The 26,637-nt window shown below is 40.4% G+C and overlaps 1 protein-coding gene across 8 annotated transcripts in view; it reads right to left on the reverse strand.

Moving 5' to 3' along the window:
* The window catches only part of LOC117426093 (1-phosphatidylinositol 4,5-bisphosphate phosphodiesterase eta-2-like), a 105,831-nt gene that overhangs the window by 36,317 nt on the left and 42,877 nt on the right, over positions 1 to 26,637 (reverse strand). For 3 of the 8 annotated variants that reach the window (XM_058993062.1, XM_058993064.1, XM_058993063.1), the window contains exon 2: positions 1,563 to 1,709. In XM_058993062.1, the coding sequence (XP_058849045.1) occupies positions 1,563 to 1,709 (147 nt within the window). Of the gene's footprint in view, positions 1 to 1,562; positions 1,710 to 6,992; positions 7,812 to 14,548; positions 15,311 to 26,637 lie in introns of those variants that run through there. The other 5 variants (XM_058993065.1, XM_058993061.1, XM_058993060.1 and 2 more) reach the window with 4 other exon arrangements.

Raw genomic sequence — 26,637 nt, forward strand, 5'->3', positions numbered from 1 at the left:
AACAAATCCAAAATCTGAATTTCTAATGTGAACCCCACAGGCTAAAATAATTAAAAGAAATGGTTTTAATATTGATAGAAGACCCATCTGTGTGTTTTGCTTCAGTTTGGTGCCATTTACTACTGTGATTGGTGACTGAACAGACTTTCTGTTGTTTCATTCATCTCCTAGGCTCTCCCTAAGGAAGATTGTATTTAAAAATGGAAAGTTATTACATGTAAAATAATAAAAGACTGCAATCTGGTGCTGGTTCACTAGAGTACTGCATGGCACATTTACAACAGATCACAGCCAAAACAAACAACATCTTCCCTAATGTCCTGGTCTGATTAACTGAGCAGGGCAGAAGAGCAAATCTCAGCAAACAATTGCTAAATAAAAAAAAGGTTGGTCTAGTGAGAATTTAGAATGCTTGCACACAAAGAATGCTATTTAAAATGAAGCTGGTATGGTATCACATATATATTTTGTTCAGTTTGCACTAAATATTAAAAAAAAAAATCTACTTTCCCCTTAGTCAAATTATTTCTAGGTCAGTTTGGCGAGACTAGCAGGGTAAATGGGATTTTTAGATCACATGGCGGAATGCCAGCTCATTTTTGGACTTTCAACTTTGGAAGGACTCTAAACACATGCAAATTGTTAGCCCTCGGGTAGCAATTAATAAGAGCAAAACTGTAAGCTATCCCAGTAGCCTGTCTCACGCTCCATGCTATTGCTGAACCAGGAGAATACTCCCTGGTGTGATTTCCTGTCTAAATAGCATAGGACTCAAATCAATGTCAACAATACAGTGCTAATCCCTTAGGCATAAAACAATAAATGGGCATCTCAGAAGGATTGCAAACACTAAGTGACCCAGTGACCTCAACGTCTTTAGCATGCACAGAGGAAACCTGTTAATCTCAGTTGAGGGTTCCTTCCACTAATCTTTAGACTTTCAAGAATCCCTTTAGCATGCTACTGTCTGACACAAGTCAATTTAAGAGGATGTACCATAGTGTAGAGTTTAATACAATCAGTCATGTCCAGTAATTATAATGTACAGCAGGAGTGGGCAATCACAGTCCTGGAGGGCCATTCCACTCCAGGTTTAACAGGTACAATTATATAATGAACTACTTCGGGGTCTGGGTGAAGGTTTCATTGATTCAATTGAAAAGTACAGAGCAGGGTTGGAACAAAGCCCAGGAGTGGAACAGTCCTCCAGGACCGTGATGTACAGTATGTACTGTAGGGATGTCAGCTTGCCAATGTGAACCAACCCTCAAGATGTTCATGGATTCCCTGCCAATTCCACAATGTCCTGCTAACCCTAATTAATATCACACTGCTATTTTGAAACAAGGATCCTATCTGAATCTGAACTGTAAGATTTGCTGACCTGCTTATAAAACACTGTGTAGACACACATCCCCCTATTTGTCCTGTAAGGTATTGGTGCTGTAATGAGATCTCATCAGTACTCAATAAGCAACAGGAGACAGAACACTTGGCTATTCTGGAGACTCGGAGATGGGCAGAACAGGTATTCAATCCCTAGTCTCTTTGAAGCATCTTACTTTTGGCTTTTTCATTTTTCCTGGAGGGCCGCCAGCGAATGCAGGATTTGTGGTCATCCAGGAAATAGAAGCGGACCAACCCCTTGGAGCTGCCTCTCAGCTTCACCATCTGAGTGCCAGTCTGCATGGCGCCCATGCATCTTTCCACTGTCAGGGGAGAAGAGAAAAAGCAAGCATGTTAGCAGGTGGTCAACTAGGATTCAGTCTCTTCCTCTGAATGCATATTTAAGGTAGCAGAGTTTCTGTTAAGAACAGCACGCATTCCGCCCTCCCAAAATAGATGTCAAAAACACATCTAACTTCACCAGATGAGAAAAGATAGAATCTAAATTATTATGAAAAGAAAAACAAAATCAATCTGAAATACCAACATGTGCTTTCAGGAGTGAAATTCTGTGACCCAAGAGAATAAGGGCATTAGACAGCAATCTGGCGTGTACGTCCCAAGGATGAACGCGCACTGCTGAAGGTCACTGCATAGACTATAAACTGATAGATCAACAAGTACAGATACACACGGCTGCAGTAGTTCTGCACATTGACTCTTGCATGGCTCACAAAGACACACGTCAGATGACAGAGAAAACAGCTTATGAGAAGTGATAGTCGGCTATAGTTTGAAACCCTATTGTATCTGGCAATTTTTTTATTTTATCTTAAAATAAAATTATTTCATTTGAATCTGAATCCTTGAATTAATTTGAGCCTCTGCACTAGTGACTGGAGATAGAGTAGTTCTCCCTCAGTTGTATCCTATATACAGTATAACCTTCCTTTATCTATAGTAGTTCCTCGCTAAAACGTTTGAATGTATAATCTTGCAGGAAAACAGGAGACTTAAGTACAGTAATCCATCACATCTCCAACTGCAGTGGGACCAGAATAAGGGCAGACATGTAAAAAGTCGGATGAATGAATCCTGTTTTAAATACCATTATACACAGCTGAAACAATTACTATACTCACACAATTATTGTTTTGAGATTCAGCTTTTATTAGGGAGCTCCCCTAAATCCCTTGTTTAGAAAGATACAGGGTATTAATGTTTGTGATGGAGTAGCCATCTGCCGTGTGGGTGCGTGCATTCACTGCTGAGAGAGGGAGTAGATCGAGACAGAGGTTGAAGTTCATACGCCCCGCAGGCAAACAGGATTTATTAACATATCAACACACTGAACAGCTCACGTGACACTACCAGTAATGGCAGCGCACAGAGCATATACAGAACAGTGTATGGAAACTTTGCTAGATCTACAATCTCTAAACTAATCTTCTCTATTCAATAAACTAACGTTGCTGAAGAGGTTGATCATGGCGGATAAACGATGAGGGAGGATATGTGACGGGCGGATACTGTACTGCAATATCCAAAAGACATTACTAACTCCGCACCAGCTGTTTTCATTAGTCTTTGAGTCTGGCACTTGTGTTTTAATGATGAAGGCAAACTTGATGCCAACTGCTGTGCTCCCCATATGCAGTTAATGAATTGAAGACTTTCATAGCATGTGTGCCACAATAGAAACAGTACAGATTGCACGTCTTTTAATTTCATCTGGGTTCTGATTTTTCGGTCACAGCTCAAAGTGAGGGGGCTTCTATAACATTTTAGAACTTTACTGTGTAAAATGCGTATTCCGGCAGAAAGAGTAATGCCATCCAGTGGAAACACCGCCAAAACTATTACTATTGCCATGGCAACATTTCAAACTGGCGGTTGTCCACAACCCAGCCTGTATTAATATGTCAGCTACGTTTTGACTGATCCACGGGGCTATCTGAAATGCCAGGCAGACCGTAGGTTTCAATGAGTCAGTTCAGTAAGTCTCATGTCAGAGTTACTTCCACGTGGAATCAAGAGATTAAATGAAACATTGGTACAGCAGGTCAAGAGGAAAATAGGACTGCTGGTGCCCTCAAGTCACGAAACTGACGTAACAGCTGGCTGGGGTTGAAGAATGTTTTACAAGAATTGACAAAGGAAACAAAAGGAAATGGGAAGGCAGGCAGGCCTGGTCTATCGAATTTAAAACAGTTGAATCTTTGGGTTTAAAATTATTCAAAACACCAGCAGCTTAAAAAAAAAGAGCGGATATCAGTAGGCTTAAAATATATCAGGCTGACAGACCTGTTATAATGGCTGAAATCCCTTTCTCTATTTAAAATTTGTATCCTTCCTCCGCCACCCCATCCGCAATACTTAAATAAGGATCAGCTAAATAATTCTGTCCATAAATTAAATTAGAAACACATATACTGCATTTGCATATTCAGCTCATCCTATTAAAATGACAAAGATTATCCTTGATTGAAACAATACATGATAACGGAGAAATAAGACTTACAGTAAGTATGCAGATAAAAAATGCTTGTGTGAAAAGCTATTAAAAAATTGCATAGCATTGTTAATGCCAAGCAGCTCATGTTCGATATAATAACCAGATCTGTATCCATGGGCCTTCGCTTCATTGTCACTTCATATCATGCAACCTGGACCAGGAGTCTATAAATAATTGAACGCTGCAATTCTTGTGAACAAACCGAGCTGAAATTAAAACTACTTGCTTTATTTTGTTTTTTAAATCGCCACCGAGGCATTAAAATTTTAACGGCGACAACCAATTATAAAGGCATCACATGGAAGCCGATGAAGATAAACTGTTTATTGTGCAACTCATTCGAGCTTTCAGTTCAGCCTCACAAATATTAGGGGTCAGGAGTTCGATTTAGGAAGCGTTTCAGTTATGTGCAATGTTAGAATGCATTGAAATAATTCTGATCCCATGGGTACATAGTCTGCATGTCCATTTCTACTTCCCTAATAGCCTTCTCAATTTGCAGCAAATTGCAAATGGAAAATCATGGTATTGTGCACGCAGGGGACTCTGCAATGCCGTTGCATCAACAGTTCATAATATGCTCAAAAGTATTATATTAAAATCAGGCACCAAAGCACATGCCCTCTGCAATAACTCTCTGCTCTTTATGCTGAGATTCCGAGTCTCATCACCAGCTTGGGAGAGATGGCGTTCAAAATAAATCGCATTGGATATACCAAGCATCACCATGCAGGAGCTGTGTGGAAGTCTGATTACACTCCCTGCCCACTCCTCAATGGTCAATGACAAAGAATATATGTTTTGATTGATTCATCTGATTTACCCTGTACTTTACAAACTAATTGGACCCCACCCCATTTAGCTTTTAAAAACTGCTCCTTGCTAAAGAATCAATACTACCTTGTAGAGACTAAAACTGAAAAATATCTGCACGACTATACCATTAGTTTAATGCATTCTAATTCTCAAGATCCAGAGACAGAATGAGTAAAGGCAGGCAAGTCAAGCACTTAGAGAATAACTTCTTACCATATGAATAGCTTCTCGATTATTTCTCTAACGTACGGTTTGCTGACTTGGGCTGCATAAACTGTTCTGAAACTTCCTGCATTTAGATTAGGAGCGCAGATTATTCTTCTTCCAGTGCATAATCATTGCTAGTGTTTAAGTGATCTTGGGAATTGTAGGATGCTGGTTGAGGAAGGGGTGGTTGTGTGTGCAGATCTGCTTTGCTGTCTTTGTCGATTGCTAGGTGCATTACAGAAGCAGGATGAGGAAACTGTCGCAGATCTTGATGGCACATGGTGAAGGTTGGAGCAATGGGGAAGGAGCCTTGCTGTGATATTGGATCTGCAATGTTCTTAAGGAAAGCCAACACTGCAGGCAAGCATATCCCTGCACTAGCTTCTACTGAGCGATTTGGAGTCAAATCAGACACTGAAAATGACACGGGTCTTTACTGCAGCGTTACGCTGATCAGTGGTACTTCTGACAAGCACTCGTACGTCGAGAGCTACTTCCCCTTTACTAGGTCTAAGCTAGTTTCCATGGAAACCGTTCAGGGTTAAGGCAACAAGAAAAAAATAAATCTGTATTTTTCGAAGCTAGGAAAAAGTCAGCGTGTCTGAAGTTTGCTCCCTCAGGACTCATTAAAACATTCAAATCAATAAAAAAAAGCATGCTTTACAAACCGAAAAGAGGATAAATCTGAGCTTTACACACCAAGCACCATCCACGAGTCAGTCTGCTAATACCAAAATAGTAAGCATGATGGAATCTAATATTGCATACTTGCCATGTTGTGAACTAATTTCAGATGAACAGATGCACTTTGATGTATAATGTATAATGCACGATGTGGAAGGAAAGAGCTGCCTACTGCAGATGAATTATTGTAACTGCAGTCAGATTTTTTTCCTTAAGAGAATTTATAAATATCTACAAACCTACATATTAAATGTATAGCAATCTGCAAAATCCTTCCTACTGCTGATGTTAATCGTACACACACACATTTTTAAGATAGTGTGCTAGAAGATACTAAATTGAAACGTTACAAAAAATAAAATCAAGAGGATAAAAAGCAAGATTCCCATGAAAAAAAAGCTTCTTATTATTTCACATGGTTTCTAGAAGAATGCTGGTGCTAAACAAAAATCATCTAGTGTTCTTTATTATTCCATCAACTGGTGCAACATCAGGGTAAACTAAATCCAATCAAGAGGCAAAAGGGGCAGCGTCACATTTCATCAAACGCCAGCATCCGAGTTACTTTGAACCCTCGGTTTCCCAAGGTTTCCCATACTTGTTCTGGGAATAGGAGCATGGACAGAGGCAATTCCTCAAGAGTGTGGGGAACTCAAACCTGCGACACAAACCATATATACATTTAACAGTTAACGGCTTCCCATATGGCTGGCTTACTTCAAGTGTCATCACAGTGCCAGTTATCTTCGGCAGTCGAGTATTCCACAGCACGCAGACACACAGACTCCTCGCCAGGACAGTCCAGAAGGGGCAGACTTACTAAGAATCTGGACAAATGCAAAGGGCCTGCGCTCTGTTAGAGAAGTTACCGCTAGTCTACTTATTGTGTCTTAATACACAGGAGTCACGTCAAAATGCAGTAACAGGGAACAACCCCACAACCAAAAAACTGCATCGAATCGAATTCTGACATTATCCTTAGACTAGCTACACATGATGCAGCGAGAACAGTATTGTCATTTTCCACTCCTGTCTGGCTTGGACAGGAGGGGCATTTGGGTCAATAATAGTTGCCGTCCATATCTATTTCTAATCCCAGAAAAGTATGGCAATATGTTACATTTTCCTCACATTTATGCTGAAAAACAGCTGTGTAGTAACAGTGTGGTTATCCTTTATCTTTAAAAGGCAAGCGTGAATGTTATGTGTTTTTCTGTACAGATAACACATTAAGTTATTGGGTGCCAAATGTTACTGGTGCATTCGTCAGTCAGCACCAGCTTAGTATGGGATTATTTAGGAATAAACATTAAACATGCATCATGTCTGTGTATTCTAAGAGAAAGCTTAGAGGTTTAAAACAGTCCTCTCATTGTTAGCTTACCGATCTGGCCCATTCTCCACTTGGGGGTCGCAACAATACTCCCACCGATCCAGAAAAACTCTTCGGCAAGCCGTGAGACGGAAGTCTTCTGCCACAGCGCGGGCAGAGGCATCCTAGCTGGCGAGGCCGTCTTTGCAGGAGACGATGACATCGCGGTGGCGCTCATATTCCAAAAAAAGAGAACGTCTTGAACGCCTCCTGGGTTAAACTGGCTCAGCGTTGAGAACGACCAGCCATATTCTGACCAAAGATATTTTTAGAGCCCCACACGGATGGAATGAGGAAAACACTGCTGCTGTTGCAGCAGATTCCTGTTTAGTACTCAGTGCTTTGATTTAAGTAGAGAATTGTACATGCAGAATTCAAGTGGGTGGTAATCAAACAGTGTAATCACTTAAAGATAGACGAGCAAGGTGCATGGCGATGGTCCTTACTCCAACCAGACACTGAACAGAAAAAATGATTTATCCAAAAGGTGTCTGGTTCTCCGAAATCTAAGGAAGCTTAAAAAAAAAAATCAATTTTCATTCACTAGCCCAGTGTCAACCTTGGAATCAATTATTGTTCCATTTTCAAGAAAAAAGACATGGAAAAAAATGAGATCTCTTTTACATAGCTGCTGCGCCACGTCATGGAAAAATCTCTCGCCCTCATGTTTCCCCCACCGATTGGTCCAGTAAGAAAAAAAACACATAGACCTTGTTGTATGTAGCTTAGCATCTGCTGCTTTTAAGTTTCCTCCAAGGCTTTCTTTAGAATTTCACATGAATGCTTCACAGTAGCGGTGCGTGGCTTTGCGTTGAAGGCAGCCAGGGCTTGAAATAAAAACTGAAGAACGGTAAACAGAGCAGCACATGTCAGTCTGAAATCCTAAATCCTGCTCAATCTGTAATCCAGGGCTGAAGCTGCTGCCCTATCCAGGCAAAAGGATTTATGTCTTGCGCATAACCACGACGACTATATATTTAAAATATTGCTGGGTCCAATTAGGCAGTCTTCTTCATCTCTAAAGCGGCCCCATTGGGAACAGCATTGAATCTGAATGGATTCAGACCCTCTGCCTGTAAATAGATGCTGCTTAAGATTGTAGACTATTGTTTTTCTTTCTGTCTGTGCCTGCCAGGTCTGGCAGTACCATGTGATAATTAATGCTCAGGTGAAACCCTGTAAAAACATCAAGTGTCAGAGATGTCCCGGGGGACTCAATCAACACCGAAAAAGGCTTGCCAATTTGGTTGTTGCACTGGCTGTTAGACCTTCGCGTGTTGCCGGAAACATCCAGTACTATTATTAGCGTAATTGTGAGACGAGGATCTTCGAGATCTGTGCTGCTTGCAAGTTGCTTTGTGTGGGAGGAATAAAGTAGAACCTTCAGCACAAGCCGACAGCTGAACAGACATGCTCTCTTTGCATTCATTATGTAATGAGAGCTGCTTTTTAGGGTTCTTAAGTTGAACGCACAGTAACAGTAATGAGTGTGGCCAAGTGCAATGCTGTTGATATTGAAAAAATTGTAATTGTACACACAGCTGTGTTTAAAACTGATAAAACTGGCAACACAGAAATGATTCGGTCTTATTAAATCAGTTCTCTGGCACTGAAAGGGAGATTAGAACACCTACACACTGTTCTTGGATGTGGACAGCCCACTAGCTCAGCTCACCTCAGAAAACCGCACATTGGGAGATATCTGGCAGTCTCATGAGATTTGTTCTGGGAAAAACCTGGGCCTCTTTCCAGCTTTTTTCTTTGAAGGAAAACAAATCAAATTAAAATAAAACGGTACTAAAAATCAAAGCACATCCTGACTGTCCCACTTTAACCACTGAATGCGCATATCAAACCAGTGGCTGGCACTTAGCAGCTGTGCAACAAAACTCATTCATTTATAATATATTTCATACAACAAGACAGGATCAATATAACACATGTCCTGTAAGATTCATTCTGTAGTGTGAACCAGGAATTATAATACAAGGCTGAAGAATCTTGCTAAAAATTATTTTTAGAAAAGACAGAGAGAGATGGTTCGGCTTGGATAAAAGCAGCTTGCAAACGCAATGGACACAATTCCAAGCCCAGCTGGTTCGGTGGTGGTTATACAAAGACGTGGGCTATGATGCAGAAAGTAAGGCAAGCGAGTCCTCTACAAAACACTGCATAGCATCTGTTACCTGTAGTACATAAAGCCAACTGTACATGCACCAAGCTACAGAATAATCCCTTTACAAAGCATTCAGCAGGCAACAAAAAATGCTCACTTCAGCTGTAGGGTCAATGATAACAGCCTTTCATGCAGCTTTGTGGACTGAAAATATATATTTGAAGTCATTTTCTTTCACCCCCAGTCACATATTGTCTCTTCACAACACAAGCAGAAGTACCGGATATTGTACGTTCAATTGCAGGGAACATTTTACAAATCACCAGACTATCTCTGGAGGAATCTTTGCAAAAGTGACCACGTCTGACTAGGCTGTGTGATTTATTCATTATTGTGGATACAGTATGGCACATCACTCTGAATGTAATAAATATAATCATTACAGCAGGTCTAATGTTCCTGTCATTTCAGAGAACCTTCTTTCTAAAGGGAACGATGAGAAGTGGACAGCAATCCATTCATCCTATATTAAAAAGCGGACTTCCATGATAAAAAGAAATGTTGCATAAAACCTTTTGCAAGCGGTTTCATCTTCTTCGTAAAGCTCAATTGATTGCCATAATCCAATCTACTCTGAGAACATTAAAGCTCACACCCACAAAGAAGAGAAGGGGTGAGTTACTATAAACTGGATCAGAATCCTATACTGTCATAATCTGGGCAAACCAAGCCCTGCCACTAGCCTGGTTATCAGAAGAGTGATGCCCGGGCTCCCGAGTGGCGCATCCAGTAAAGGCGCTCCTCGCAGGATGTGCCCTATAGCCTGGAGATCGCTGGTTCGAATCCAGGCTATGTCACAGCTGACCGTGACCGAGAGTTCCTAGGGGGCGGCGCACAATTGGCTGAGCGCTGCCCGGGTAGGGAGGGCTTAGGTCGGCAGGGGAATCCACGGCTCACCGCGCATCAGCGACCCCTGTGGCCGATAGGGCGCCTGTGGCTCTGCAGCGGAGCTGCCAGATCTGTGTTGTCCTCCGGCACTATAGGTCTGGTAGCATTGCTGTGGATCTGCAGTGCGAAAAATGACGGCTTGGAAGGAGCACGTTTCGGAGGACGCGTGTTTCAGCCTCCGTTTCCTGAGTCGGTGGGGGGGTTGCGAGCGGTGAGCCGGGGATACAGATAATAATTGGGCATGCTAAATTGGGGTGAAAAAAAAAAAAAAAAAAAAGAAGAGTGATGTCCTCTCTCAACAGTCAGTGGATCTATCTTTACTAGCTACGTGGTTAATTGTTGCTCATGTTAGAGGGTCAAGGGTATGTAAGCTGTATGTCCTCTTAGCCCTTAAGGTACACAAGGAACTGAGCGGTTGTTCAAATGGTTTCTTCTTGAAATACATTTCAGAGAGTGCAGAGGATCACGGTTTGGAGTTAGCTGTTACCAAGTTAGTACTTCCTTATACAGGCAGCCCACGACAGTGCAGAGACCAGAGAAAAAAAAATAACCACTTCTCAATGCTTTAATAAGATTGTGAGAGTGTGCTTTACAAAGCGCCAGCAAGCTATTACTACAAAGTATTAAATTATTCTGTTTGATAAATGCCTAACTACAGGAACAGCTGTTCCTAGGCAGATGAATATAAATTTAAAAAAAAAACCCCATAGGCATTGAAACAACAAAGGCATCTAACCTTTTAAAATGTGACTGCAGGTGTAAACTGACTGAAACACAGACAAGACGTGAAACGAAAGGCAGCTAACTTACTCGTTCTTGCAATACTTTTTTTATTGTCCCCTTCTAGAAGCGGCTGCAGAGTAATCCTACAAACCTGAGATTTTCTACCAGAGGCACAGATCAGCTTTAGGTCTCAGGGGAACGTCTCAGAAAGGGTGTGAAGATTATATGAAACAGCACGCAATGAAATTAAGGACGCTGGGGCAGAAGTGCCTGCGTGTGTATATATAAATACAAGTTGGCTTAAATTACTGCTGAACTCCAGCGGCTGGGAAGGAGAGGATTAAGATGATAACTCCACAGTTAGACTCCTTATTTATCCCTGTTTAACCACCTGCCTCCCTGCTGCCTATTTGACTGCTGGTGTCGTGTGTGTGTGTGTGTGCCAACCTATGCTGCCTATCAAGCTCCCACGCAAACAGAGAGGAGAGGAGAGTTAACCACTGACAAGAGCAATTAAAAACCTGCTGCCTTTTTTATTTCCAGCACACAACAGCCATTTAACCCCTCTTCAAAGTTACAGACTTCTAGAGTAGAGATGTGCAAAAAATCATGTTTGTGGTATCAGGGATGGAAACAAGACTCCCATTGAATAGTAATTTGATCTATTCTTGGAGTTTAATAAGACACCTGACATTACCTACACGCTGGGGCTAATCAAGCTCGTAGTAAAACTTCGAAGCAATAGTAGTCTTATTTCCATCCCGGGATATTTTTTTTCTTTGACATTTACAATATTCCACAATCAATCCCATTTGAATCAAAGATCAATGAAAACACCACAAAGTGGTTTTAGGTGCAAAAAAAGGGGGACATATTCAATTACGTTGAGAAAGGTTTTAAAAACATCTTTTCCTAGCCAAAATGTAACTGAACTGGGCCCAAAGAAGGTATAATGTAAGACTTGCACTGCTTGGCATTTTGAGCCATTTCATATTGCAGTGCTTAGCCATCCCTGAACTGCTACTCAGATGAGGTCTTGAATTAATCCCATGCATAAAAAGCATGTGATTTCAATTTCAGGGTTAAACACACAGTGCTCCCCCTTTATACCTTGGAATAGGTTATAAGACAGTACGGTCATGGCTTCCATTTGCCCCATAATGCCATTACACTAACGCTAGTATTCTCGTGTATAAGGCGGAACACAAACAGCACGGTCTCTTTACCACGGCTCCCGACTACAGCGTTATAAAGGACTGTATGTACTGTGTCTCCTTCTACATACCATCCTCCAGTTTGAAAGTGTGAAATATATAGCCCTTCCTTCTGCAGTGCCATTACATATCATAGGATTATGGTTGTAAAGCCAGGAGATGTGGAAGGCAATACTCTCCTTTCCCCAATGGGAGTGTGAATTCTGAAGTTCACTCGATTATATCTTGTTGGAAAAAAAAAAAAAATCTGTCTTTGTAAATGTTACACTGTGCATAGAGATTAATATATTTTTTGCGAGCAAAAAAATAAATAAAGATGGAATACAAAATACAGAAATTCCTGAATTAAACTGTTGACAAAGCAGCGTGTTTCCCTACTCCAATACCGCGCCACCCTAATGAACACATCACAGCTTGCGAACACCACTGCATTCTTTGAGGTTATTCACTTTGTGCCTGCAGGGCCAGCACAGGTACATCTCAACAGTGCAATAAAATAATTACAACCATCCATCCAGAAATAATACAGAAATCTATCTACATACACATATATTCTGTATACACGTACATACACAAACCCCCACACACACATACTCGTGCAAATACAAACATATTTGAATATGTTAAAAGACACATAGTTACGGTTTCATTACAACAAACACTCCTCTCAAATGCTGAACAGCAGTTTTAAGCCGAGCAATGGATTTCTTCAATTAACTTCCCTTTACTCAACTACATTCCTGTCTATTACCCCTCCTCCCAAATACAAACCATTAAATGTCCATGAATAACCACTCCATAAGATACAGCTTGGCCATTAAAAAAGAAATGAACTGAAGATCCTGATCATATCAGCAGTTCTGTTCAGACTGCATGACTTTGTTTAATAAGTCTCATTTTGATCATAATTACTTTATTCTCAGCTTACATGTATAAATGACCTGGAGGAAGGCTTGTTTTATTAATCATCCCCTCATTACTTGCTATCTTAGACATTTTTTTTTATTATTTATTCCAAGGGCTCATGCAATTATAACTCGCAGCTTTAATTATCATTCCAAAAGGAATGTGGAACATTTTTAATCAACTTTTGCATTTTACAGTTTATGCGTGCTGCAGTACAGTTGATTAAAATACCTGTAGATAAGGGCTTCAGTCACCCTGCATTTGGTTTTGAAACTGAATGCATTTAAGGGCTACAATAAGTATTCAGCTTGCTGTATTCAAAACATGATCCCAAGCAGTACGAATTAGATTAGATATACATAAATCGCGGTTGTATTACTTTATATAAAGTGGTAGCTTCTTATGTTGGCATTGCTCAATGCAAAATTAGAGTAAATTATCATAACAGTACAATTAAAGAGAACATTAAAATAAGTTAGATGCCAGTTAAAAATGCTCCAAACAATTTACAAAGTAGCCTGTCCTCAAATGAGGATGATGGCAATTAATGGGTTAAAATGGTCACAATATTTAGTTACTGATCTGAGCCTGCAGTGCTCATCTACAGTAACATGTGACTGGGAATAGGATCTACACATCTCCAGACCCTGGGTTCACTCTGCTTCATTCACATTGCAAGAAGGAATTATACACACAGCAGGCTAATCAAAGAAGTGGCAGGGATCAAAACTAATTTGTAAGCAAATCTAACCAAGAGCCAAAACATCCAAAGAGCATAGGCAGCCAACACATAACTGAAGCACAGAATCAGAACACAGATCAAGGTTGTCAAACTTGAGCAAGACATATTGCAAATATTTTAAAAAACCGCTCATATGCTCCGTGCAGGCTGGTCTGCTGCTGTAGCGAGTCACATGACTCAAAAGCCAACTAGGCGGCGTGTTTGTAAATTGCATACAATTTAAAGCTTGAAGTTTAGCTTGTTTGGTCTTAATAGAGAGATACCTGAATATTGAAGGTCGGGATTATACAAAGGTGTCCTGAAAGCGTGTTTTACTGGAGTTTCAAAGACAGACATTGAAGGCGCACAGGGTGAAATGACAGAGGTCCAGCATGCACGGGCATGTGTGCGGCTCTGCAAGCACGGCTGTGTGCAAGACCCCAAACAGCTGAAACATACGGTGAGCACTGAGCTACCACTAATAAACATAAGCAGCCAGCCTGCTTCAGTAACCCATTTCGTTTGTCATCACCTGGCCGGGTCCCAACACGAACAGCAGTGAACTCAATTCCTAAATGCTATGAAAACACTGGCTGCACGAAGATACTAACGCCAAATGCAGATGGTAAACTTCACCCCGAATGTTGCTTAGGCCTAGGGTGGTTACAATTATTCAGCGTTGTGTCATATGGGAAACGACTCAAACAGAAAGTAATACACTGTCTATAAGCACGTATACAGGCTTCCGATACAATGGTGTTATTTGTCTCACAAAACGCTATGCTAATAACACCGAGTAGCCTATAGATTTTAAATCGAAAACAGCAATGGAGTTTATAAAACTGAAAACTGTGAGCTTTTGAGTGAAAACTAGAGGTCTTAAGTTGCACAGTATAATAACTGCATATTCACTGTAGCTGTGCATGGACTGTGTATTTACCTTGCCACGCGACGTTGTTTCTCCTGGACTGGGCTAGCTTCTTTCTCCATGGAAACGATGGCCAGTACATCCTGCATTGTTGGTAACTTGGCAGGTCCTGCCCCCACAGATCGTCTTCCACACTGACAGTGACACCGGTGCTCATTACCACCCAGCGACTACCTGGAGGGGGCAGTCATCGCTCTGTATTGTTTTGTTTTGTTTTGTTTGTTTGTTTGTTGTTAAAAAAACAAACAAACAAACAAAAAAAACATCCGAATAAAGTGATGCGCGCTTGTTTTTATTTCAAGTAGAAGAGAGAATGTATGTAATATATTATGAATGACCCAAGCTGCAGTCAAAGTTAATATATGTAAGTGTCTTTGTTAAATTTGAAAATCACCCCTGCGGGTAACACGTGTACCTTTTTTGTACTTTAAAACAGGTCAGACCCGTGATTCTAAATTTAAAAACGTATCTAGATTTTACACTTGGTTCCTGTAGTTTCGATAATATGACCTTGCTACATAAAAGCGATTGCAGATACCTGTTTACATTGTAATTAAATTCACATTTTACTGCTGTTGGTTTGACACTAACCGCAAAACAAGTAATTATTAAAACTATTTTAAAAACATAGGGTTGGTCGGTAATAATTTGTCTCACAAACTTAGCCCTGCTACTGCATCGAAGGAAATAACAATTAAACCGCTTAGATTGTTTCAACTGTTGTATCCTACTGCTTGAGAAAAAAAAAAAAGTGCTTAGCACGCATGCTCAGTGACAAGATAACGTGAAGGGCGTTCAAAAGACGTCATCACACTTAAGCTCGTGACGTCATTAAAGAATAGCGCACATTCTTCTTTTAAAGGGGTTATTTTTTTCATGGGCTTCGTTGCCGTCATCTTGTTTGAACAGTTACGTAAGGATCCACTGCCTTGCTAAAACATAATCCAAATATTTAAACCTCAAACCTAGAATGAAATAGGATGTCGGGCATGACAACACTGTCAGTGCTCAAATCCCATTGACGCTCTTTATACTGTATATGTTATATTTTCCCTAACCACATTTATATAACCATAAACCTTTTTAAACACCATTAAATATCACAGTTGATTAAGATGCATGTGGCTGGAACAAAAAAATAAATAATTATAAAGCTATCAGGTAATAGTAACATGCTGTGTAAGGGAACATTATGTTGTAATAAAATATAATTAAAGGGGTTATAAAATTGCCTGCGGATAGCTGTCTCCCAGTAATCACTGTATTGTCTCGTGGTGATACCTGCAGAGATGCAGATTACAGCAATAACAGCTGCAGATGAAGCTGGAGTCACTGTTTGCAGAGAGCCAGATCCAATTCCCTTAATAGAGCCCACGTGAAGTAGTATTAGCACTGTATTATTTAGGAAACTAATGGGTGGAGAAAGCCTGTATCTTCTTCAAGAGGAGGGCTAGTTTAATCTTGTTTTGTGGCATCCTTTATGGTGGATGGATGGCTTATGCCTTTAGAAGAAGAAGAAGAAGAAGAAGAAGAAGAAGATGATGAAGATGATGAAGATGAAGATGATGAAGATGAAGAAGAAGAAGAACTTTAATTTGATCAAGATGATTTGTTCTTTGCTGTGCTAGAAAATATATGAAACTGGATGAATATAAAACACTTCAATGCTGATCGCAGTTTTGCAATGCACTATATAAGATGCACCCATACTTATGGCTTCTATGGTCTGTTTTTTCTGTACAGTAGGTCACCTATATCCTTGTGCAATAACAGTAGTCGTACTGTTGATCAGGGACAATACAATACAATGCAATACAATACAATACAAATGTATTTTTATATAGCGCCCTTCATGCCATGGCATCCCAGAGCGCTGTACAAAGTTAAAAAAACAAACAAACAAGAGAGCTCATATGTACCATACACTCCAGCTACAACCAATTATATAAAAGCACATTTAAAAAAGGCATCCCAGTGCCAGAGGCAGCCACTAAACAAAGCCCTTTTCCCAGATAGTGAAGTAATACTTTGAGGAGTTCTGTAATGAAAAAAAAACAAAACTAAAACATACCAAGACTGTATAAGCAGGCAATATCATTTGAGATAATGGTATATGCCCTCACGGAGTTGTACAACCTGAGAAAATAAAAAAGATAACATGAAGATGTAATAAAATATCTGCTCAGTTACATATGATAGAAACTGCACAACCGGAGAGATTGACAGTCCTATTAATTTATTTTTTCAGCAGCAAATTGTTAAGGAGAGCTCTTCTGCTGACACTTCGAAGGGGCGCTGATGATATAACGAGGATCATCTTAGCGACACCAAATTAAACTAGTGTGACAGCAAGAGTAAAAAAAAAAACCTTTCAAGTTCAACATTTTTAACAGTATTGACTTGTGTTCGTCTGTGGAAAGAGAATGCATGATTGAGCACTGGGCATATGCTTATAGCATATGAACACTTTGAGGACCCGTATATCCAGTCTGCTGTAGGCTGTATCCTTTTCCTTTGGTCGATGTATCTAGGTGTTCACCGGCTGCCATCTACTCTATAGTAGCTTTGCAATGCATCTCCTTTGGTTGTGTTCAGCTTACGTTTCTATATATTATGAAACATGATGTAAGAGAGAATGCTGGCGACAGTCCTAAAACACCTAATCTTTAAGGGGTTAATAAGCCTATCATACGTCTGTCTAATAGAAGGGTTTCTAAAAGGTCAAATCATTCCCCGCTCACATAACTCGAAGATATCATACTAAAAAAAATACACAGAAACGTTTTTGGTTAACTGCATCTGTTCCTGCTTCTATTTTAATTGTCCCAAATATTTCTCTATAGTGCGTCCACCATCATGTACTTGTCTTTCACATTTGATCAAATCAATCAAACATGCAATCACTTTTTTTGAGCGATCAAAACAGTTTATTTTTTTATTTCTGTGAAATAAATGTAACATTTATGACACGTTGTCCTCGAATTATACATTGTCATCAGTCACAGAGATGGTGTTTTGACAGGAGTCTCTGTTGTTTTCACCTGTGTGGTGTCAAAGGTCAGGACAGATGCAAGAGCCGTTCCATCACTGCCTGTCAATAGAGCCCAACTGAAGACTGCCCCTCGGGATAGCTCTCAGCACAGGAAACAAAGAAAAGAGAACTACCCTACAGTCTATATATATATATATATATATATATATATATATATATATATATATATATATATATTAGAAAGAGCCAACTTCTCAACATTTCGGTATGTTTAACATACCTTTGTCAAGAGAAAGTGTGTTATATGTGTGGTATTTATAGGCTTTTGATACCATGGTAATTACACTAATTTACTTCTATTTAAATCGATTAATGTGTTTGTGATGTCTCATTAAAATTAGCTGTGCTGTTTAATTATTCTTATTTAACTGTAAATTAAAAAGCATACAGTTAGGGGGCTGTGTAAGATTCAGGTTGAATAACACAGACAGACAGTCATGTTAGATACGATTGTAGCTCAAATTGCAAAGGCTTGACCTAACTTCCAATTATATATATACATATTTGTATTGGTTTGTTTATTCTGTTTGGACTGTCAAAGCTGCACTTCACATTTCCCTCAGTGTTATTAGAAGTGGCACCTGTGCAGTGGGATCCATGAAAAATATACCTGCAGAGGAAAACAAAGGCCACAAGATTGTTCAGGTGCATCGATTCAGACAGCTACATGAATCATTGCACCTGAAAAACCTTCTTTGGTTTTTATTCTCCTTCATTATTTTCCTTTTTTAGTTGTCATCTGCCTAGCAAACTGAAGTACAATAAGGGAAATGGAAGGAGCTTTTAAACGGCAAAGATGAGAACTAAAATAGCTAAAGCATGTGGCATTGATAGCATATTTTACCATATGAATAGTTTCACAGTTGTACAATATGGCCCAATACACACATGATAGCACTGACATGGACACACACTGTTTTTAGTTCTGGATCCAGTGGTCCCATAATGCTTATGGTTTCTCCATGTTAATAGACTGCTTCAGGGATGGAAATAAGACTCCCATTGCATTGCAGTTTGACCCATTCCTGGTTTTTACTATGAGTTTAATTAGACACACCTGAGCTTGTTACCTATACATTGTGACTGCTAAGCTCGTGCAATAAGTCTTATTTTCATCCCTGTGCTTATATATAACTTTTTATTTTTTTTACAGATGAACCTGTTCTTACAGCTGCATTGAATATGTATAATTTCAGCGACTGTCAGTTATTAAAATCGAATAGATGACTGACAGCATGTGTTTTTGTAATAAATTAGCCTTGTCAGGTTGGTCGGATGGGGAAGTGGGAATCTGGATCCAGCTCATTCAGCCCTCACCTGTCAATGAATAGTGGGCGGTTTGTTTACCTTAACCCTGTCATCTTTCTTATTAATCTCTATTCACTTGCTTTTAACCAAGAGCAGTATTTCAAATCCAGCTCCCGCATCTCCATTTGATGCTAGAACCTGCATTTGTTATTAACTTGTAAACTTCCAGCAATCGCATTTTATAATGTTGAGAAATTCTAGCTTTCAACTTCACTGGTATTGACAGCCCAGAAGAGGCAGACTTTTTATCTGTAGTTTCTTTTGTCTTATTTAAAAGAGCCAAGGCTGGCTCTGGCGATATGCATTACGAGGGAGAGATCACAGGGAATGATCAGGCAAGCGAGACAGATCCTATGATCTCAAGTCATATCGCTGCCTTCGATGCTAAAAACAGCACTTTAAAGATCCCACGCATTACAGCACTCATCCTGGGCGTGCTGTCCTCCAGACAGCACTCTGTCTCAAAGTGACAGATGGGTTATCCAGCTTGTTAACATATACAAATGGCATCGTCTGCTCTGGGGCTGAGTCTCGGCAGGAGAGAGGGAGAGAGCCAGGAGGAGAAAGCTGTGGTGTTTTTAATGCAGCTGAGACTGATCATTTGCACTGTACAGGGTATCAACCAGTGTCATTTCTGACACCTTATCAGAAAGCTGTCCCTAAACTTGTAATGGCTGGTTCTAGTGTCCAATTGAGCATAATCTAATTTACTGTACCAATGTATTCAGCGCCAATGCGTATGCATACTGTACAGTACTGCCAAGTGTATAAATGTTTGGCATGCAAAAGTGCTGGAATTGGCTGATTTTTCTACAATTTGCAACAGGTGTGCCTTTTAAAACCCAGTCAGCAAATCTGTAATAAATCTCTACACTAATACTGAGGCCCTTCAAAAAGTACTTTGGTATTTTGTATTATTCGTTTCAAGAGGGAAATCCCAAGTTAGCGAAAGCACTAATGTAATTAGGATATCTTTTAGGCAAAGACAATACAAGTCTGATATAAATATAAATAATAATTAAAAGCCTACTGATTACCAAAATGGCAATTTTGCTAAATCATTGTAAAAAGTCGTGGTATCGAGGCATCAAGGGTGTAGAGGTGTCAATATCTCAGTTTCAATCAGCCTTTCTTTATTTGTTTGTTGCTCACTGGTATAGCATTGGAGGTAAAAAGCTCACGTCTTCTAACTGGTTTACAGTCACTGACCTCCTCAGCAAGAAATAGGTTGTCATATGATGATGAAGGTAAAGCCCATTATACTCGTGTATACAGCAGCAGTTTGGGAATTGTTTTCTATATGTAAGACATGAGCTTCTAAGGAATCAAGCCAGCTGCTGATAACATATTACCTAGGGGTCACAACCTCATCAGTAAATTACTGAAGAGTATTCTTTATTGCCTCTCGGCTTATTCCCATCATAAGACTCTGTCATTTTCTTTATTGGTGGTCATAAATAATGGAGCCCCTGCCTGTCCATTCATTTCAGGATATAAGCAGTTCTTAAAGGGTTAACTGAGGGTCATCTTCACAAGTTCAGCATTTTCAGGAACAGAAGTTACTTCCACCCAGGACTGGCGTGAGCATGCAGTACATGGCAGCCAGTATGCACACAGATGTCAGAGACTCTCAATATACTATGCATCCATCAGCAGGCAATATATATTGGCATATGCAATACAATACAATGTTAAAGCCTTTTTGCTTTCAGGGGTCAACGAAGGTTAAACAAATAGCACTGAAGCCCAGCTGAGCTTTCCAACACAATCAACCCCGGACACAGGAAAGAGGAATTGATAAACTGGCGCATTTAGTTACAATAGGCACTTGAGAGTGAGAGTGAGACAAGCTACCTGAATCCTCTCCTGACTCCAGACCATCTCCGTACCTGAGCTATCTCTCATCACATTAGGTAACTGATCATTATCCGACTTCTGTTTAAAACTAGGTGCCAGATGTGCTGCGTTTAACGATCAATGATTAAGCTATATGTGTGCAACTTTTGAATATTGGAATCAGTAAATGGAAACTTACCAGCATAGCAACTGGTATTGTGTATCAGATCAAATTAACGTCTATAATACTTTTATAAAAACCAACAGTGACACGCAAGAGCCTTGATTTTATTGGTTCTCGCCTCAAAACTATTCCAGTCACAACGGAGCGGTCTGGTTGTGTCTTGCTGTCTTGCTTTGTCAGAAGTTGTAATTGCGGACCGATGGGTAATTGCATGCTAGTTTCTACCGGTCTGCTTCCAAGATTGCAGGTAATGGGAAGACGGCTAAACTGAGATCACCTTCCCAGGCCACCACAGAAAACAAAAGATTAATAGCAGTGTATTCAAGCTGATCATTATTTGGATGCTTTACTGGCCTCGCCTTCCCTCAGAGGACATGTGTTTTGACCAGTTGAATCAGTGAACCAATTTTGGAGCCATTCAACACTCTGAGCAATAAATGTTTTTTCTTGCCACACCAAATGCCAGCTTCCTGACAACTGCCGGAGAGGATGGAGGGGACCTGTTGTTTCCATCGGATTTCTGTTCTCTCTTTTTTGACACGTTGGTTGTAAATTACCCTTGGCGGTCCTTGAAGCTTTCTATTTTGCTGCCAATCTGAATGCCAGGCTTGGGAGTTGTGTGCTTCTGAAAATGGAGAATAAGTGACTCTGTTCCTTTCCAGTGCGTGATTATAATTCAGTTCTGGTATTTGCATTGTGTTCAGATGTTTTTTTGAATAGCAAGGTTGCAGTTAGCATTGAAAGAGGAACACAGTGACTTTAAGGCTCATCTGCTCTCCTGCTCTGTCATGTGTGTGCTGCTTGCAAGGAGGTTTGCTGCATTTGTGTGTTAATTCCACTGCTAAAGAAAGAACAGCGAAAAATTAATTGGACAGTATATTAGAAGTTAATACACCTTGTGTAGGGCGTCTCTTATTGTTCAGAGGTGTCATTATGAGCAGTTTGGGGGTGAGAATACTGCAAAGCAAATATGTGTGCTCAAAGTGGGCAAAGTGATTTCTGTTCTATTAAAAGATACCCTACACACACGCCCAGGCACATGCTGTTATGCCTTTTGAGCCGATGCAATATTTTGCACAAGGGTAAGTAACAACCTTCAATACTTAAACACACACCTTCGTTCATCCCCTAAAGCCTGGCGGAGCTGTGGTTTTAAATTCTGACAGGGGTGCTTGTCACATGACTTGCCAGCGCACCGAGGGAGCAGGAAAGAGCCAATCCTGTCCATTAATCATGTTCGACAGCGATGCCGGGAGTCTGCTCTCTTTATTAATAACTCATTTCAGTGTGCTCCACTTACTCTCATCCTTCACATTAATAAAACAGGCCTGACAGCAGGACCTGTCAACGGTTCAGCCTAGCTGCCCCTGTGTGTGGATGTGTTCTGTCTTTCTGCACTGCTTAGCCACAGAGCAACCAGAATCAGGGGCAACTGAAACAGCCTCACCTGAACTGAAACACCACTTGTCTGCAGTTGATCCACACATGCATATGTTGGTATACAGTTTGTCCAATGTTAAATCATCTGCATATAAAAGCCATCTGCCCATAAATTGTTATAATCTGGCTTGGCTGTTTCATAGGTGATTTCTGTAGTTTGTACATGTTGAAGATGTTATATATGGTATAAGAATGTGTTATAACCTCCTGCTGCTGCAGGGAGTATCAGGAGCATGCCTTTTTGCTAGCATGAAGCTTGCTGAACGTAACCAAACTGGCAGTTTGGTTTCTGACAGCGTGGAATGCAGTCCAGCATCTCCCGGGTATTATACTAAGCAATGAAGCTGAACACGATTGCGCAGCTTTATTCCAGCACAAGAACCGGTTTGCTGACAACAGCATTGATCAGAATATTCTCTAGCGCACAAGCAGTTAAGCACCCATCCGTATCTCCAGCCCACCACTGACGTTCAATCGACTTAGAGAAACAGACTTAATTGGTTGGTTGCTTTATCTGCCGCAGCAGAATGATCAGACCAAACCCAAGGCTGCTTTTGAATGATGGGGTCTAATTACAAGTCTTTGAGCTGCCTCCTTACACATGCTGTAGACACCCTGAACAAACTGCTTCTTATTGAAGGCTTGTGGTGAAGAATAAACTCCCAACTAAAAGCTGTAAAAGTGCTGCTGTGGAACGTTGGCACACTAAAGCACATTGCTTCACTGTTTTCTTAGGGTAATGTAAGCGCTTAAATGACTAGCAGCAATAGACCGGAAAACCAATATAAGTATTATAGATCTGTACCCTTAATTTTGCTCAAAAAGCATCAACTCAAGATTATTTTTAGTTCTGTGTAAACCAGACAGACTTTTGTTTTATAAAATAACATCAAGATACATTATATATTGTCCTTTTTTTAATACAGTTCTCACTGTAACAAAGAGGAACCAAACAGTCAGTACACTCCTGTTACAGGAGGACTTTTATTCAACGCAACACACTGCACTTTGATGACCTCACTTGGTATAGCGCACTCAGCCATAACAAACCAGCACAGTGCTGAACTCTTGGTTATGTGTCCTCTTTTTATTCTTGAGGCTCGTTCAATCTGTCTCTCCCAGCATGGTTTATGAGTCCCATGGTGGGCAAGAGGATAAAACTGGTGTCTCTAAAGGAGGCTGTGTGGTCCAGTGGTTAAAGAAAAGGGCTTGTAACCAGGAGGTCCCCGGTTCAAATCCCACCTCAGCCACTGACTCATTGTGTGACCCTAAGCAAGTCACTTAACCTCCTTGTGCTCCGTCTTTCGGGTGAGACGTAATTGTAAGTGACTCTGCAGCTGATGCATAGCTCACACACCCTAGTCTCTGTAAGTCGCCTTGGATAAAGGTGTCTGCTAAATAAACAAATAAATAATAAATGAAAGAAAAAGACACTGGCGATCGATCATGATCACGAGAAATCTCGGAGTACCTATCAGACAGAGATCGCTTCAAGTCTTTCCACTGGGACATTGATTTAAACCACATCCAGTCTGTGCTTTAAGTGCATTAAAAAAAAAAAAAACAGTAATCAGTATATCCTCCATTATGCTTAACACACTGGCATTGCCCCCATGTTATATGGGGTCTACAGGTATTCAACACCTCAGGTATCTGCAATTCAGCCTCCTCCGTCTGCTATGGAAATAAGGAGCGTGGAAACTCAGCTGGATCTTAATCTCCATGTGCTTATTATCCACCCAGTGAAGAAGGGGATGTGAGCTCGGAGATATCACAGTCAGACTAAGCTGCCTGCCGGCTGTTCCTGTTTTTAATCAGCGCTTTCCGTAGATTTGATAAGATCCCTAATCACTAGCATTAAACTTATTGTATGCTGTATTCATAACTATATGCTTGTATCTCAGTAAAATGCTGTTGAGTGTTCGGAAATATCACAGTTATATTAAAACAATGTCTCCTCCTTGTTTTTTTTTTTTTATAATATCTCTGTGTTTTATTTTCTGTGTCATTCATCACAGCTTGGTGAAAGTACCCTATGACCCATAATATCAGAATTTAGGTCCACACGAGTCTAGATAAATGAACCCTCTTTTGTACTTTTCCTTGAAAAGGAAACTACCGGTAAACCCGCTTTTTCCACATCTGTTCCGAGAAAGATTTATTTTTTTCCGAGTGTAGGGTTACCAGACGTCCTTGGAAAACTGGGATTGTCCTGGCCAGAAACAGTCAAATTGTTAAATCGTCCCAGTTTTGTTATTTTGCATTTACATTTTTTTTTTTAAGTACAAAACTGCAGTTGTGTGCTCAGCAAGTTATTTTTGATCTGGTATCCCTAGCCGAGTGGTCTCAGAGCCGCAAGCCACATTAAACACATGCCAGGCAGGCTGGCTTGATGGGCATGTGATGGCTTGGAAACCCTTGGCATTTTGAACGCTGGATTAGATCTCAACTCGCTTACCAGCCCCCCTTGCTCCAGCGACACAAACACTTTCATTTCATTGCCTCCTGTCTTGATATAGCGTCAGGAGACACAGCAGAAGGCAGAAACACGGAATTGTTTCATACCTGCAAACCAATTTCTGTGCAAGCCTGAGCCACATCAGCCTCTGTCTCTGTTCCATCAGCTCTGTTTGAGTCAAGGGATGTGGTGTCAGCTACACGAGGGAAGAAATGCACTGTACAGCCTGCGTATCAAGGCAATTTATTTCCTGATTTTCAATAGTACCAGTAAATGCCTAATGGTACTTGTGATAGACTTTAGTCCATGTCCCCATCAAGTGCTACACATAGTTAAATGGGTGTTATACAATTATGATGCTTTACCACATGCCTGTGCTTTATCATAATTTCTCATCTTACTCAAGTTTCATATCATTTTAATGCAACTAAATGCATAAAATTACACTTGATAATTCAGGCTTGATGTGTGTTTGCAACCTCTAATTTGGTGCTACAGTATACGCGTGTTAGCTATTGCAAAGTAGTACAGTAAGCATCGACTTGTCCGTCGCTTTATCTTCACAAATGGTCACTGGCTGAAAAAGGGACTTCACAGTAAGAATTGTCATTAATATATTAGCATTCGGCGTAGAAGGACACCAGGCAGACACCAAACGACCTTGAAAAAAAACACTCATGTACCTGACTACAAATTATAATCAGAAGACGCTGCTGAGGGGCCATTCTTCAGTGTTTATTCTTGCCCGCTAAATGGTCAACTAAATTGACGCTGGCGGCAGGGTTTAATTTGTAAACAAAAAGGTACTGGATCTTATACACCTAATGTCCTGACCTTGAGTCGTACTTTTTGGGTGTTTTTCTGTTTGCATATTGTTACAGTACAATCTTGTCATTCAATTCAATTCATGGAACAGAAAAGCGTTTATGTTATGTATATAGAGGGTTTTTTTTTTTTTTTTTTGCAACATAATCTCCAACAGGTATCGGATCTGGGATCTGCTGCGATTCAGCACAAATGAACCCCTGCTGGGCAGCAACATGTTCATGTTTTGACCTAGCTCTACCATCAGAATGTTCTGAATTAATATGCTGGTAATGATTCTATGCTAATGGCATTGCATGAGATTCCTTTAGGTAACATGATGGTATTAAAACGAAATCCAAGTGATAAATGAGAAGTGCTGTTTGGATCAATCTTTAGCAGCCAATAGCAGGCACAACGTTGAGTGCGACTTCCTATACCATTCACACACACACACACACACACACAATCTCATATAGTATATTTTCTCTGCAAGGGAATGTTAAATCTTGCACATTTCAGGTGGTCCATTGAGATGAAGTGTTGACTTTACAGTCCAGGACAGTCATATCATTCCTAGTTATTGAATCTTATTACATAAGGTTGAGCAGTTGTATATAAAAAAAAAGAGTATAATCTGTCACCCACCACACATCTGAAGTTTATTGAGCCCGAGGTTGTGTTGAAGAGAAGCCAGCCTGCTCTCAGAAAACATTTAACTTAATTTCCAGTTATGCTCTCGTCAGCTAAACTGGCCCCGCAGGGTAAACAATTACCAGAGTTATTTTCTTCAAATCTCACATGATGCCAACACACTGGATATGAGCATATCCCCCTGGCCAACCCCATTGCTGAATACAAAGAAATCACCTTGGCAACACAGGTTACAAAGACTTTTAGTTTCAGTGAGTAACTATCCCAGAGCTTAAGGAGACAAACCCTACTAATGGCTTCAGACAACTTTTCTTTTACTCTGGGGCTGTTATAAACCCCCAGGGTGGTCGCTTCTGTCTTAAGTC

Source organism: Acipenser ruthenus, chromosome 20 (assembly GCF_902713425.1).
Source record: "Acipenser ruthenus chromosome 20, fAciRut3.2 maternal haplotype, whole genome shotgun sequence".
In the NCBI taxonomy this organism is placed as follows: Eukaryota; Metazoa; Chordata; class Actinopteri; order Acipenseriformes; family Acipenseridae; genus Acipenser; species Acipenser ruthenus.